Source organism: Notamacropus eugenii, chromosome 7 (genome assembly GCF_028372415.1).
Source record: "Notamacropus eugenii isolate mMacEug1 chromosome 7, mMacEug1.pri_v2, whole genome shotgun sequence".
NCBI classification, from domain to species: Eukaryota; Metazoa; Chordata; class Mammalia; order Diprotodontia; family Macropodidae; genus Notamacropus; species Notamacropus eugenii.
Window position 1 is genome coordinate 17262597 of NC_092878.1, and position 17318 is coordinate 17279914.

The 17318-nt window shown below is 38.7% G+C and overlaps 1 protein-coding gene across 5 annotated transcripts in view; it reads left to right on the top strand.

Moving 5' to 3' along the window:
• Nucleotides 1-17318, top strand: part of SLC12A6 (solute carrier family 12 member 6) — a 93903-nt gene that overhangs the window by 41197 nt on the left and 35388 nt on the right. For 4 of the 5 annotated variants that reach the window (XM_072625237.1, XM_072625236.1, XM_072625234.1 and 1 more), the window contains one exon: nucleotides 9124-9168. The exons of the other annotated variant lie outside the window; for it this stretch is intronic. In XM_072625237.1, coding sequence (XP_072481338.1) covers nucleotides 9124-9168 — 45 coding nt within the window. The remainder of the gene's footprint in view (nucleotides 1-9123; nucleotides 9169-17318) is intronic. 5 annotated transcript variants of the gene reach the window in all.

Genomic DNA, 17318 nt, shown 5'->3' on the forward strand with positions numbered 1-17318 from the left:
GATACCTAGCCAGAAGCAGTTCATCTAGAGAGATCTGGGAGTTGATAGGGTAACCAAAAATCTAATTTGATTTTAGACTGCATTAAGAAAGGCATTGTGTCCAGGACTAGCGAGAGGGTAGACCCATTGTGCCCCCTTCTGATCAGACCACATTTGGACTGTTGGGTTGAGTTTGGGGTGCCACATATTAGGAAGGAAATTGATAGCCTGGAGTCAGTCCAGGGAAAGGTAGTCAGGGAGGTGTAGAATCTTGAGATGATGCCATATTACTGGTTGAAAGAGACAGCTGCTTGTGAGGGGTAAATGTTGGGAGAGGGCATTCTTGCTCAGTCTCAGGATAGGTGAGCCCCTTTTCAACTCCCAGATTCCTTCTTAAAATGTTTCTTTGGGAGCAGAAGCTGTGACAATTGTATCTACAGCTATAGGGCTTTGAATTGTATAGTACCTTGCACATAGTACACATAGGCATTTGAATTGAATTGTGTTTATTGAGATGGCTTCATTCAGCAGACACTAAGTGCATACTGTGTATAATTCACTGTTTGGGAGAGGAGAAATGGAACAGCAGAGGTTGGAAAGACAGATGATACTACAAATATAAAACTAAGATATTTCTTGATGTAAAATCATGGGCCATTCATTTCACTTCTGAATTACTTGTAGTCTGCTCAGGATCTAGACCTGAAAAGCAGCAAGGGTTTTTTTTCCTCCCCCTAAATATTTTACTTTTTTCTAATTACACATATAAAACTTTTTAACATGTTTTTTAAAATTTTGAATTCCAAATTCTCTCCCTTCCCCTCTGCCCTCCTCTTCCCTTCTCTCCCCTCCTCCCTCATTAAGAAGGTAAGTGATTTGATGTAGATTATACATGTGCAGTCATGCAAAACATTTCCATCTTAGTCATGTTATGAAAGATAACACAGACTTCTCCCCCCCGCCCCCAAACACAAGAAAAATAAAGTTTTAAAAAGTATGCTTCAATCTGCATTCAGACTCCACCAGTTCTTTCTCTGGAGATAGGTAGCATTTTTCATCATGAGTGCTTCAGAATTGTCTTAAATCATTGTGTTGTTGAGAAGGCTAAGTCGTTCCTAGTTGATCGTTGTATAGTAGAGCTAGTAACAAGGTTTTTAAGGAAGGAGAAGATCAAAGAGGCCCTACAGAAAATATCACTGGCAGCATCTTGAGTTTATAGAAAGAAGGTGGCTACAGTAGTTATAGGGAAGAATGTGACGTACTATTTCCTGGGAATAAACTCTCCACTTTTCTAAGCTAGAATATCTCATTACTGTGGTTTATTGCTTTCAATGACCACAAATTCATCCGATAGATTTAGTGACCTAGCGTGAACGTTCTATGCGGATAGCTTGGGAGTCACCTATAGGTTATGTTCTAAGGAATAGCAGGGGACCTATTCTGCCTACACAGCTCTCTCTGGTCTCCTGTTTTACTGAATTCCCCTTTGAGTTAGACTTAAAATCATTTTAAAATGTGCTGCTTTTTCTCCAGGGAATATCCCTTTGCCACTGTAGGATCTTTCTGCCATTCTCCCAACCCCCTGTCCATTTGGAGAAGGGGCCCAGGCTGGCCACACTTCTTCATTTCCTTTCCACGCTTACTTCTAACTTTCTGAACTGGAGCATCATGAACCTCCTCCATGTTCCCCTCCCCCCATCTCCAAGCTGCGTGTTGTCTTCCCCTGTTAGAATGCAAGCTCCTTGAATGCAGAGCCTCTGTTTTTCTTGTACTTGGATCCCAGCACTTAGCACGGTACCTGGCACGCAGTAAATACTGCCTTGCCTTGTGTGTCACCTGGAAAGGAAAGAAAATTCTGAGAGTTCTCTCTAGGCTTCCCTATTTAGCACATCTCATAGGGATTGGTGTATCAGGTTAATTTGTTTCCATCTTCTGAGATACAGTCTGATTGTAAAGGGGGTAAAATTCAGGACTGGTTGAATTTCTTTTGGAGGGAGTGGAGGAGGGATGGGGTCTGACCTTATAATTTCCTTGGCATAGGGAACTCTATAGAAACTGCTTCCCTCGGTGCAGAACATCTCTTTATCCATAATTTATCCTCTTAGGGAGTTTCCTTGATGCACTTGGGGAGATATGTCTTGTTCATGGTCACACAAGCAGTATGGCCTAGGGAGAAACTGAACCCAAGTGTTTCTGATTCCCAGGCTGATGCTACATGATACCATGCCGCCTTCAAGGCAGGGCTGCTTAACTTTCCTTTGTCATGAACACTTTTGACAGTCTGATGAAACCTATGGACCCCTTCTCAGACTATTGTTTTCAAATGCATAAAGCAAAATACATGGGCTTACAAAGGAAACCAATTATCTTGAGATGATTATAAATATATTTTAAAAATAAGGCCAAATATTCCCAGTTAACAACCACTGGGCTAGATGTTTCCACAAAAGGCTTATTATAGCTATTAGGCCTATGTGGGGATACTTCACACAACTACGGTGACAGTAAGTGTACCAGATAAAGGAAGATAGGATCAAAACAATTAAACATGGAAAGAAACTTTAGTTCTGTAAAACTGGTTCTAAATCAAATTTTGAACTGATAACTACCAGTCAGTCAATAAATACTTCCTAAGCACCTACTATGTGCCAGGCACGGTGCTAAGTGTGCTGAGTGCTGGGGCTATAAATATAAAAAAGATAGTTGCTGCCCTTAAGGAGCCTACTATCTAATAGGAGAAGACAACCCAAAAGGAAGCTGAAGCTGAAAAGGAGGGTAGAGAGAGAAGATACCCAATGAGGGGACAGGATGGAGTCTAGTCCAAAGGGAAATGAAGAGAAAGGTGGTCTGGGAGCCCACTCTAAATGGAGGCTTTGGGATGGGTTCTTTCCTCCTCCCTGCAGCACTTCCAGTCAGAGGGGCAGAGAGTTCTAAGGGTACTGGTCAGAAGTGAGTGCCAAGGATAATGTCCTCTTGCAGGATGGTGAGGTTTCCTGATGGTGAGGTTTCCATGGTGAGTCTAGTCCAAAGGAGAACATACAGCTGGCATACATGACTTCATAAGTTGGAAACAGTGCCAACCCTAGAGAGTTCCAGTATCATTCTTGCAGATCTAAACCCTCTTATTCCATTTTCTTTTTAGAAATAGCTAGTCAAGGGCGGTAAATTGTAAATTCACCGTAAGTTGGCCCAGGAGAAATAATCACTAAATGTAAAATGGTGATGGATTAAAAAAATGTATAATCTGGTTACATGTTGGGCTACCCTTGTGATTGTTATTAGTTAGCTCTCCTATAAGGATTATTGCTATGTGCTCAGGGCATGTGTAAGTCACCCCAACATGAGAATTTGTCCATTTAGAGAGAAAAGAGAAAACTGTTCAATGTGTACTTTTCTGTAGCTTACTTCAGTTTATAAGCCTTTTGTACCTGCTATTTGGCCAATATCGGCCCTTTGGGGCTTTATGTCCTCATGGTTTTCCTTCTGTGACTTTGAGGAGGTGTAAATGGCCTCAGTGCAAGAAGCTAGAGATTGGGTGTCTAGGATTGATTTTTTAAATATACCCAAAGAGGTATCAGACATATGCTGATTATTGATGTTATTAATCTCATACTTTATCTAAAGAATGTAAGAGATCTTTATGTGGAGGTGGGTTGGCAACTCCTGCTATAGATTGTGAAGACACATTTCATCAATTACCGTTGTACATTTAGTAACTGGAGGATACTTCTGGTCTTGATCGCCCTGTTTTCTCCAGCAAGGTCTTGAAGTCTAGTGAAAACCAAAGGAGTAGGAAAAGGCCGTTCCTTCATGGAAATTAAGCGATGAGCTCTTTTTTTCTTCAGTATTTTTTTGGGTGTCCTTCAGCAAGCTGTTGATGTGATTTTCTTGCATCACTCTCATTTCTCTTCCCAATTTTTCCTCCATTTCTCCTACTTGATTTCCAAAATCCTTTTTGAGCTCCTCCGTGGCCTGTGACCAATTCGTATGCCTCTTGGAGGCTTTGGAGGTAGGAGCTTTGACTCTATTGTCCTCCTCTGGTTGTGTACCCTGATCTTTGTCACCGAAGTAAGATTCTACAGTCTGAGTTCTTTTGCATTGACTCATCTTCCCAGCCAAACACTTGACTTTCTAACTCTTTGTCAAGGGGTGGGACTCTGCTTCCAGTGGAGGTGGGGAAGGGTGTACTGGCCCAGGCTTCAGGGATTTTTGTATCAGCTGCTCTAGTCTGTGGGCCCAGAATTCCAAAAGCAGCCTCTGCTGCTGCCACCCTGGAGCTGGGGCTGGACTAGGCCAGACCACCCACTCCTCTTTCATCCAGGTGGCACAGTTTTCCACTGACCTTTTGTGGGTTGAGAAGTCTAGAAACTGCCACAGATGCCAATGATTCAGTCCCCAGAGACCTGCTGCAGCCCATCTCTGCCTATGGGGGCCATTCTCTGCCCAATGTGAAAGACCCTTCCTGTCAACTTTCCATGTTGTCTTGGGCTGAGGATTTGTTTCACTCTATCATTTTCATGGTTCTGTAGCTCTAGAATTTGTTTAGAGTCATTTTTTACGGGTATTTGGAGGGCTTGTGTTTACTCTGCCATCTTGGCTCACCACCCCACCCCCACCCCCACCCCCCATTGAGCTCTTTATGGAGGAATACTGTCCTAGAAGTTGAAAAGATTTGGTTGGGTTTGAGCTCCAGACATGTGCATACTAGCTATGTGACTGTGGTTTAGTTATTTAATTTCTCAGTGCCCCAGGCTATTCCCCAAGACTGACCGCCAGATCAGCATTGAATCAAGCCCTTTGAAAAGGTTTTATTAACGGAACTCTCTTGCAAATAGTCCACAGACTTTTTGCTTGACCCTCCAGGCGTATAGGGAATTAGATAAAATTTATATTCCTTATTAGACACCTAGGATGAATTATTCTGAGTATACAAGGGTGTTGCATGTTTATCATGAGACATTTTCAATTTGATTTTTCAGAGTAAGCTTGCCTGGTAATAGAAAAAAATGGAAATGATGTTCTCAGAGTCACTTCAGTTTCATGTTATGCTTTTCTGGTTTTCAGTTGCAATCACAATATGGGTTGTGACTAATAGTGTCTATTATGGTCCAAGAACAACTTGAGTTATGAAAGGTATGGAAGAATAGGAATGTTCTAATCACTATGGGGATTATGTGGCTTTAAATATGAAGCAATAAATGAGGAAGAATTTAGTGTCATTTTGACTGATGTTATCCACTCCCAGTGTTGGGCAAACCTGGTTATATCTGGGAATGACCTCAGATCTAAGCAGGAAAGATCAGGACAGGCCAATTCAGATAACACAGTAGAAAGATGCTTTGGTATATATTCAAACAGGGCTGTTATGTTGATTGCATAATTTAGCATATATACATATTAATGCCCATTCTACTTAAACCCAGGGGCCAAATCTGCATTTTCCCAGTCATAACTAGTTTCAGGGCACATTCAGACCAGAAGGAATGAATTTACAGATTTGCCCTTGTTTTCAACTTAAGATATTAGTGATAATTAAATTTTGGCAGATGGACATCTATGCATCAGTAATTACTGGGTAGGTGTTTGCCTGCCTCTAAGACAGTACCTTTTTCGATTGAAACATTATTGATAACACACAGGGCAGGAAGAACATGGTACCTACCACCTAGCCATGGTTGCTGTTCTCAGAGCTTGAAGTGAGAAGGAAGTCAAAGTGCCCACATTCTTCCACCCTTCCTCTAAAAGAAAGGAAATTTAAGTCAGATACTATAAAACCTAAACATTACCAGCAGTATTATTATTCTGAACTTAATATATCCATCTTTTGCTATGATATATAAATAAGGGGGATTAAAGGGAAACTTGATTATCACATAACATAAAGAACAATTTGCTCAGTTCAGTTCCTTGTTATTTGCCTTTGTCTTTTGTATTAAATTATATGCCATTTTACTTTTTGATTCTTGTGCCCTTTGTATAATCTGGCATAGAAGCGATATTGATAGGGGCTCAAGACGAGAGCTGGATAATTGATAATCCAAAATAGCAGATAAGCTTAGGAAGTAGCAAAGGATCTCAGAGTCCTGTGAGGACCTTTAATGAGCATTATTATAGTCTTACATACTTCCAGATTTGAAGTTTGCACCATTTAGTCTTAGACCATGTATAAAATACCTCAGATAACTCCTTTTGCTAATAGGTTCTGATTATGTATGGTGTTTCTTTCTCCCTCCATTCTCCTTTTTGAGTTGGATTTTAATTGATGATAATCTTACTATCAATGAAAAGTACTATTGAACTTTCTCAAGAAAATAACGTAGGATTTAGCCCCTAGGTATATCTGGGTAGTTGGTGTCACCACCCCCCCCCCCCCCAGCTGGTACCTCACTGGTTGTTATCTTTGAGAAAATACAAGTCTGACTGGTTAACTTTAATATTACAACTTTAAATTAGTTAAGACTGCCAAAGAAATGACTGGTGAATTGCTTTGATTGTGAGTTTTAATACCTATTGCATTAGGACCTTGGTTTAGTGCCATCACTGTATTACATTCAAAGGCAGCATGATGTGGTGTGGTTCGAAGAGTACAAGACTTGGCGTCAGTGAGCCTGGGCTGGAATCCTGGCTCACACATCAGTTGGCTGTGTGCCCATGGATGAATCAGTCAATCTCTTTCAGCCTCAGTTCTCTCATCTGTGAAATGGGAACAATCCTTGCATTGCCTACCTCACAGAATTATAAGGAAAGTGCTTTGTCGACTTTCAAGTGCTATAGAAGTGACAGTTATTAGACGTTATTATCATCAATTTTCTCATTGTCATTTTATTTTTAATAGTTTTGTTGATATCTTTTGTTTTTATATCACATAGATTTTCCCCATATTTCTTCCCTTCCTCCCTCCAAAAAGTCTTCCCTTAAAGTAAAGAATTTTTCAAAGAAGAAAAAATTCATTAAGACTGATAAATACCTTCAAAAAAGTTGACATTATAGGCATTGCTCCATACTCGTAAATCTCACCTCAGCAAAGAAACAGAAGGAGGTAACTTCTCATATGAATGTTATTAAATATTAGTATGCCATAAGAAATAGCCAATAAAAATAATTCAGAAAAGCATGGAAAGTCATTTAGAATGAATTCTATAGAACCAGGGAAACAACCTACACAGTGACTCTAGCGATGTAAGTGGAAAGAACAAAAACCCAAACTGGGTGCTGTGTAATTATAACCGTCATCCAGGTTTGGCTCTGGAAAAGAGCAGAGAAAATGTATCCCCGAGGGACAAAGGTGTCAAACAGTTCATATACTGGTAGAAACAGGTAACAAACTGATAAGTTTTGGTGAAGTGGGACTTTTTTCCTCTTTTTTATCTTTTCTTACAAGGAGTGACTCCCTATTTAGAACAGATATATTTGGAAGTGAAAGTGATATGTCATGCAGATAAAATTGCCTTTTTAAAAAACATTAAAATGAGTCAGATTTTATTTTCCCATCAGTGATCTTTTCACCTATATTGTTATAATCATTCTGTATGTTCTTTTGTTACTGCTTAGTTCACTGCAATAGCTCATACAAGTCTTCTCATGTTTCTCTGAATTCTTTCCTATTTGTCACTTGTTATAGAACATAGCATTTCATTGGTACATTCACACGCCACTGATTTTTCTGCACTGTCTGTTGGTACCCGCTTTATTTCTAATTTTTTGCCAACACAGAGAGTATGAATATGTTGCTATGAATATGTTGGTGCACGTTGAAATTTTGTTTCTACCTCTGACACACTAGGGGTGAATGCCTTATAGTGAGATTTGGGGTGGGGGGGGAGGTCAATGTGTACAGACAGTTTAGTCACTCACAACAGTCATTCACAGGGCCAACCACATTGTATTGGTATGCCTGTCTTCCTAATGCTCCTCCAACACTGACTGTTCCTAGTTGCTGCAGATGTATAAGCAAGAGCCATTCCTTAATAGATCAGAGGAGTTATTAAGAAAAGAAATGCAAGATATCAACGAGTGTATTAAAAATGCTCCAAATCACTAACAGCAAGGAAAATGCAAAGTGAAATGGTTCTAGGGTTGCACTTGGCACCCATCAGATTGTCAAAGATAGCTAAAAGAGGAATGGCAATTATTGGAGTGACAGTGGTCGTGAAGGCACACTAAAACATTGTTGGTGTAGCTGTAAATATTGGGGCCAGTCATTCTGGAAAACTATTGGGAACTGTATTAAAAAAAGCCATCATTCTGTGCATTCCCTTTGACCCAGGGATCAGTTAGTAGGCGTAGGATCCAAAGAGAGGAAAGGAAGAAAAATATTCCTAGCAGATTTTTGTGGTGCTGGGTATTCATCTCCTAGGGAATGGCTGAGTAACCTGTGATGCACCAGTCGAGTATTATTTCACTGTAATAAGAAGACCAAGGGGTAGGATTTAGAGAAGTCTGGGAAGACCTCTATGAATTGATGCAGAGTGAAGTAAAAGTCAGGAGACTTCAGAAGACATGGTAATGAAGCGAGCGTTCCATCTCGGGGCAGAAAGTTAATGATTATAAACAACCAATATGTAAATTTGCCTTGTTTTACTATATTTGTTACGAAGTAAGGCTCTTCTCTTGTAGAGGAAGAGTTGAGGGAGTAGGGAAGGTAGTGACAGAGATTTTTAATAAATAGAGATTCATGATTTCATATTCAACCCTCTTTTTCTGTTCTTTGTGTGTGGAAATGTTCATGTCTGATGATGTTAATTTAATTTTTAATAATTTGGTAATAAAGTATTGAATGTTGCTGGGTTTTGCCATGTTTGCCATTCTGCAAGGTGTGAAGTAAAACAATGGAATTTTTAAGTATGCATTTCTGAAGCATGTTTTCATATGTTCTTTTGTAGTTTGAAATTCTTCTTGGGAAAGCTCTTTTTTCATATCCTCCAACCTCTAGAGGGATGGTCTAGTTATATATTTTTAATTGCAACTCATTTTTCTTTTCTTTTTTTTTTTAACCGAGAAACAGTTGCTACATTCAGACTTGTCTGGACTTAGTTTTACTTTTATTTTGTTGTATTTTGGGGGAGGTTTTTTAACATTTGCTCATTTCCTTGTTTTATTTTTGTCATTCATTTTTTCTTTTCTTTTTGATTGTTTGTTTTTCAGACCCGAGTCAGAACTCCATCACAGGAGAACACAGCCAGCTGCTAGGTACAGTACTGCTGAGGGGACCAGCTTCTTTCTTTGGTCCTATACTAACCTGGACATTTGAGACCTTGTGAATTGAGTTCCCTCACTAAATCTTTTTTTCTTTCTTTCTTTCCTTTCTCACCATTTCCAACTTTTTTCTGCCTTTCATAGCCATTATTTAGTAAGGGCTTTTGGAGATCTTCCTGCACCTTGATTGTTAAGGTTCAGTTTGTCTATATTTAGAAAACTAGTTTGTTAGTGATCTTTTTCCAGAGTCTATAGTTAGAGAGAAAATTGTGGGAGTTAGAATCCCTTTGTTCCAGTATAACCCTAAAAGGAGTCTATTGTTGGTTGTACCAAATAGAATGGGGAGAAGACAAGTACTGCATGACATCCTGAACTTTGCAACTGACTTGCTCTGTCACTATTTGTTGGATGTTTAATTGCTGTTGTTTTAGGTACTTTCATTTTAATGTTTCGAAGTGTTTTATAAATAACATTATCTTAAGCAATCCTTAGCTATTTATGTTTCCCATTCTATTCTAAGCAGGATATCATGTTGAATTAATTTTCTCATCATTCCTTTAAAGAATAGTGTTTGAAATTGGGGGGAAATTAGCAGGATTCTAGAACTGGTACCTGTAGGAGATTCACAGAGAAAGGTTGGGATTCAGAGGTGGGGAACCTGCAGCATCGAGGCCACATGTGACTCTCTAGATCCTCAAGTGCAGCCCTTTGACTGAATCTAAACTACACAGAACAAATCCCCTTTGAATCCAAAGTTTACAGAACAAATCCCCTTAATAGAAGGATTTGTTCTCTAAAACTTGGACTCAGTCAAAAGACTGTACCCAACAACCTAGAAGGCCACATGTGACCTCTTGGCTACAGATTTCCCACCCCTGAGCAAACAGGAAGTGTGCAAACTGGAAGACATAGCTGATATATTCTCTAATTCTATTAAAAAGCCTCAGAATTTGATGGAAATAGATACTAGTGCCTTTTTCTCTTTTCATTCAGGGAACACCTAGGCGAGCAAATGTATGTGTCATACAGATTGGTTTAAACAAGTCTCTGGAGTTTAGAAAGTTGGCACCATTTCCCTTCCAGGACTGAATTAAGACTCAGAAGGCCTGAGTTTTGATCCTGGCTCTACTATTTGTTAGTCATTTAACTTTAGTCTCTTCTCCCTTCCGAGATTAGGTTACCTTTCTTTAAAATGGGGATAGTGCTGTCTTGCTCTGCCACCCCCCAGGGTGTTTCTAAAGACCCAAGGAGATAATAGATTCCAAGTGTTTTGAAAACTGTAAAACTCTGCATATAAGTGCTATCTCTGGGGCAATTTTTCTTGAATGGTGTTCTTTTTCAAAATTTTAATTTGGGAAATAGTTTCATTTTAAACAAATCTTTTCTCTCCTCTCCCTTCATGCCCCTCCCCTCTCCCCCATTGGGGAAAAAAAGAAGAAAAACAAAACCCTTGCTTCAAATACACAGTCAAAAGAAGTTTGGGGCATGTCCAGAAATTTTCTGCATCTTGAGTCCATCACCTGTCTTTCAGGAGAGGGAGAGCACACATCAAGGTCACGCCTCGCCCCCAAAATTGCAATTGATCATTGCGTTGCCTTTATTTTATGAATTGCTGTAGTTCTGCTCACTTTGGCCTCTTTCAGATTTTCCTGAAACTGCACCTTTTTTATCCACCATTTTTTATGACACCGTAGTATTCCATGAAATCATGTGCTGTAACTTGTTCAGCCGTTGACAGTTGTTGAGCACCCCTTACTTTGCAGTTCTTTGCCACTAACGAGAAAGGTGCCATAAATATCTTTGTAAGCATGAGTTCTTTTCCCGTTTCTTTGATCTTTTGGGGATATTGTCTAGTGGTGGATATCTGGACCAAAGAATATGTACAGTTTAGTAATTTTTTGAGTATCGTTCCAAAGTGCTTTCCGAAATAACTGGACCAATTCAGAAATCCACCAGTGGTGCTGATTTCCACAAATCCTCCAACATTCGTCATCTTCTTTCTTCATCAGCTTGGCCAGTCTGCTATGCGGAACCTCAGATTTTGCTTTAGTTTTTGCATTTCTCTACTTGTTACTTATTTGGCATATTTTTTCCATGTGGCTATGGATAGCTTGGATTTCTTCCTTTGAAAACTAAAAGTTCAAATCCATTGGACCTTGAAATCAACTGAGAAATGACCCTTATAATGCTTGTCATGTATCCATGTAGATTCTTCTTAACCCAGTATCTGCCAAACTGTTTTCCAGGTTTCTAAGCAGTTTTTGTCAGATAGTGAGTCCTTAACCCAATAGCTGAAGTCTTTGAGTTTATTGAATACTAGCTTTGTTTTCTTCTGTATGTTGTATATTTAATATATTCCACTGGTGACCTCCCAGATTTTTAACCTGTATTAAATTATTCTGATGATTTCAGCATTATAATGTTGTATGAGATTCAGTACTGACAAACCTCTTTTCTTCCTAAATTTTTTCATTATTTCCCTCCAGATTCTTGCCCTGCAGCACTTCCCAAGGATTGGTATTTAGCAAGCTAATGTTCTGTGTGATGGGACAGGGGTTCTGTGAGAAAATGTTAATGTTTACAGTATTTTTCCTCTAAAAAATTAAATCTTAGTCAATACATACTTGTGTGCCAAGAACTATATGTGTGTGTGCATATATGAGTATATGCATATACACACATACATGTGTATATATCAGAATACTTTTTATGTTTTAATTTTTCAATATAAAAATGATTCTTTTTTTTTCTATTTTATCCTAAGATTTCTCCATACTTACAAACTGTTTGTCATATTGCCTTTTCCTGTGGAACATAAATCCATTAAAGGCTTTTCAAGAGGTAGCTTAAATTAGTTTCCTAGCAATTCTAAAATGAAGGCACATTGGAGAGGGAAAATAGGACTTGTCCACTGCTAACCCAGTAGATGTGAGGAGTAGGCGCAATGCCATGTACGCCACTGGTGCATGGTATTAGGGAAACTGCTGACAAACCGTTGTGTGTGTGTGTGTGTGTGGGTGTGTGTGTGTGTGTGTGTGTGTATGTGTGTGTGTGTGTGTGTGTGTGTGTGTGTTTTAGGAGAGTTTTCTGTTTCCTTAGTGCTGGTCAAATGTGCGGATGATACTGCCTTTCCTATGAAAGGGTGACTCCACACATTAATTGCTTTTGGTTACTAACAGTTGCATAAAACTCCTAACCATTTTGAGCATTCAATCAATCTTCTGGAATTCCCAGGTAGTTCTGTCCCACCACTTTGAATAACTTCCCTGTGTTTGTTGAGGTGGACTATCCTCTCCCTTGGAATGCCTCTCTGGGAGGGGGGCTGATGTAGAATGCTGGCTGTGTTCTTTCCCTTTACTCCTTGCCTTGGGAAGGCAGCTTCAGCTGTAGGAGCTGAAATCTAGGGGTAGCAGCTGCTAGATAAAAGTCAGTGACAGTTATTGCTATGCTTCTCCTTTACCCTTGTATTTTCTCCCTAACAGGGCCTCAATAATTGGCGATACAAGTCTTGATAGCAGTCTGTGATGTTACTGTTTGGGGGTAATTTAGCCCTGTTAGTATTCACTTGTTAAATATCACATGTTGATTAATCGTATTTATAATAGTCCCTTTTCATTCTTTCCATTTTTTTTTGACAGCAAAGTACTGTCTTTTCCCTGTAACTGTTCCTTCTATTGTGCCTCTTCCACAAGTCCCAGGGATGGGCTGAGAGAGAACTCAAAGATGAAAGAGTAAAGGGGCCGTCATGACCATAGACAGAAGTATAGAGCAAGCAGGGTGAGGTTTCAAAAGGGGGAAGTTACAGTTTGAGGCTGGCTCTGGTTAAGATCAGTTTAAGAAACATTTCCTAGCCAACAAGGTCTATCCCAAGACAAGTACAAGTAGTAGCTAGCTAAATGATTCTGAGCCAAGGAGATTGCTGAAGACTGGGGAGTGGGACTTTAAGGAACATTCCTAAAATTGTTATATTAGACAGTGAACTCAATAATTTTTCCTATTTAATTTAACATGTAATTGCATCTTTTTAAACAGACCAAATATTATCTGGGTAAGGAAGGAGGAAAAAACAATAAAATGGAGTTGCCATATGTTTCCCTTTTAAGAGGTACAGCCCGTTTTTGACCACTTCCTGTTATCTTTCTATGCCTGTATATTTTTAGATGATCTATCATTCAAATTCTAGCATTGTAGAACTAGAAAGGCCCCCAGAGGCCATCCAGCTCCAGCCTCGTGTTTTACAGATGATGAACTGAGGCCCAGAAATGTCATGTGAACTGTGTAAGATTCGAACTGAGGTCCGTTGACTTCACATCCAGTGTTCTTTCTATTCTGCGATGAATCCCTCAGTGATTGAGCCAGACTTTAAAAAAAAAATTCTAGAGCTGTTTACCTTTCATAAAGGCCACTTTTTGTTTTTCTTTAGAGACATGGTAGAAAATGAGATTTGGGTGCATTTGAAATCAGCCACATACTCATCAACTAAAGAGTATCTAGCCATTGCTTTTCAATTGATTTAATGGAAACATTTTTTATTAGAGAGGGTGAAGAGAACGGTGGCCTTACAATAATGTAAAATTGCTTACAATGAAACAAGAAACCTTTGAAAAATTATATCAAAGAGAAAGCAATACTTACATTGAAATTATGCATAATAAGTCACAAAATTGAAAATAGGAAGTATGACAGTCGCTTGGGCAGGGGACAGGCAGGTGCTACTTCAAGATATGGGAGAAAAAAGAGTTAGGATTACTTACAGGACCTTTAGATATTTCTCTCTGTAGCTCTATATATCTAACTTATATCTATTTTTATGTTGATATAAATATGTATATATACCTATATCTGTCTATAAAGAGAGATATCTGTGTATCTATCGAGAGATATCTAAATGTATATTAGATAGATAGATACACACACACACACACACACACACACACACATAGGCATACTTGGACACATTGTGGGTGTGGTTCCAGGCCACTGCAGTAAAGTGAATATTAGAATAAAGTGAATGACACAAATTAGGTGACATATAAAAGTTATGTTTACACTATACTGTAGTCTGTTAAGTATGTAACAGGCTTGTGTCTAAAAATTTACATACTTTAATTTAAAAATACTTTATTGCTAAAAATGCTAGCCATCACCTGAGCCTTCAATGAATCACAGTCTTTTTTGCCAGTGGAAGGTCTTGCTTCCATATTGATGGTGGCCAATTGCTCAGGGTGATAGCTGCTGAAGGTTGAGGTGACTGTGGCAACTGCTTAAAAGAAGACAGTCATGAAGTTTGTTAAGTCAATTGACTCTTCCTTTCACTTGAACACTTTGAGACCTTTGGAGGGTTAATGATTGGCCTAATTTCAATATTGCATTATCTCAAGGAATAGAGCCTGCGGAGAGGGAAGGAGATAGGAGAATGACTTTTCAGTGCAGCAATCAAAATACACACAACACTTATCAATTCGGTTCGCTGTTTTATGTGGATGTGGTTTGTGGCACCCCGGAACGATTACAATAGTAATGTCAAAAGTCCCTTATCACAGATTACCATAACAGATATAAAGATAATGAAGAAGTTTGAGATATTGCAAGAGTTACCAAGATGTGACAGAGACAGGATGTGAGTATTGTTGGAAAAATGGTGCTGGTAGACTTACGCAGTGCAGGGTTGCCACAAGCCTTCCATTTGTAAAAAATGCACTGTCTGTGATGCACAAACAAGGGAAGCACGTTAAAACAAGGTGTGACTGTATAGAGATAGATAGATAGATAGATAGATAGATAGATAGATAGATAGATAGATAGATAGATAGATAGGTAGATAGGTAGGTAGGTAGGTAGGTAGGTAGGTAGGTAGGTAGGTAGGTAAAATGAATAAATGATGCTCGGGTTCTGTTACCAGCAGGTAAGCAGGGTAGGGGAAAAGATAGGTTTCTTTCTGCAACAATTTCAGTAAACTGCCATTGCCCTCATCTTCTTTTGTGGCTGATCTTAGACATTAGACAAGCCTCTTAAAAACTTCTGTTGCTACTTCATTTTCTAGCTTTAAAATGCAAAGACAGATATTTGTAAAACCTTTGCAAGTTACTATATAACTAGTCTGGCCAGATCAGATCTGCTGTACCCCTATAGAATGAGAAATATTGACATTTTTTTAAATAACATAAACTATCAGAAGAATAATATTAATTATTTTGTACTGTCCCTTTTCTGTTTTTGTCTTCAAAGTTTTGTTCATCTCGTCTGTCCGTCCATTGTGTTATGTTGTTTTATTCCAGCTTTCTTTGCTTCCTATCACTTCATATACATCTTTCCATTTTTATTTGTATTCTTCATATTTGTCATTTTTAATGGTGTTATGATATTCCACAAGAATAATCTATCACCGTAGAGGGGTTTTTTCCAAAGGTACTTCCTATCATATCTTATATTCTTTTTAGTGTATTTAAAATTGGAGGGGGTACTATGGTACCGTAGAAAGGATGCAGGGTTTGGAATCAGAAGACCTCAATTCAAATCCTGGTCCTGCTGTGTAACCTTGGGCAAATGGTTTTATCTCTCTCAACTTCAGTTTTTTCATGTGTAAAGTGCAGAGGAGTGGACTTTAAAGTCCCTTTCAGTTCATCATCTAATGATATGCTTATTTCTAAATAGGAAAAAAAAAGTGGAAAAGAAAATGGATGAGAGAGACAGAGTACCAGAAGAGTGAAATGTGCTGTAGAATGAAATCTACCCATTCCAATGTATTCCAGAGTGTACCCATTCCGGTTTATTTTAACATATACCAAATTTTTCATAACAGCGAGATACCACATGCTGTGGTGGAAAAGTCAAGCCAACAAGTATTTATTAAAAAGCACAAGACAGTCCCTGCTCTCAAGGAGCTCGCAGTCTAATGAGGGAGACAGCATGCAAATAACTATGTACAAAAAAAGGCATATGCAAGATAAGTTGGGCGTGTGTCCATCCTTCGTTGCCAAAGAAGACCACGTCATCGGAGAAATAATGACATGACTTGCATCAACGAGGGAAGGCGCTAACGTTACAGGAGATCGAGGAAGGCTTCTTACAAAGATGAGATTTTAGCTGTGATTTGAAGGCAGCCAGGAGATCCAGGAGGTGGAGATGAGAAAGGGGAGAGTTCCACGCATGGGAGATAGTCAGTGGAAATGGCCAGAGTTGGGAGATGGAGGGTCTTGTTCAAGGGCCAGTGTGACTGCCTCACAGATTATTGGTAGAGGGAGAAGGTGTAAGAAATCTGGAAAGATAAGAGGGGTCAGCTTATGAAGGACGATCTCGGAGGTGACTGGAGAGCGTTGAATTGGAGAGCGACATGGTTGGATTCCTCTCTGTAAAACTTACTGTCAGTGCCATTCATCTGTAAAATGTAAATTACACTTTCACTTCCTGCTTCATGGGATAGTTGTGAGGAAATTAATTATATACTATAAAAAAGTATAACTGACATTTATTACAGGATCATAGATTTAGAGCTTTGAGAGACCTCGGAATCCAATTCCCTTGCTTAACAGAGGAGAAAATGGGTCCAGATAGAACAGGAGTTCAAGTGTTATGACATCCCTAGTTTACAGATGAGGAAATTGGAGGTGAGAAGTGATTTGCCAGTGGGCACAATGTCAGAATTGCCTTTTACCCTCAGGTCTTCCATAAGTCAGGACTCTTCTGTTCATATATATATATATATATATATATATATATATATATATATATACACATATATATATGTGTATATATATGTATATATATACACACACATACATACATACACACACATTTCATATATTTATATCAACATATAAATTTATGTGAAACTATAAATCCATATGTTTATATGAAAATATACAAATATATTTCATTTATATACACACACATATGTCCATATTATTTTAGTATGCATATAGTACTACAGATATGTAGGCTTGACTCTGTGAGGGAGTCTGATTCTAAGTGTCACATTTATATGGAATCTATATGCATATATACATTCACATATACATATATATACATATACACATAGTGTAATACACATATATACAAATACATGTAAGTATATAAATAGCACTGATTGCAGATACCTTCTCCTTACTTGCTTTTTAGAATCAGAGGTTAGGAATATTCTCCTG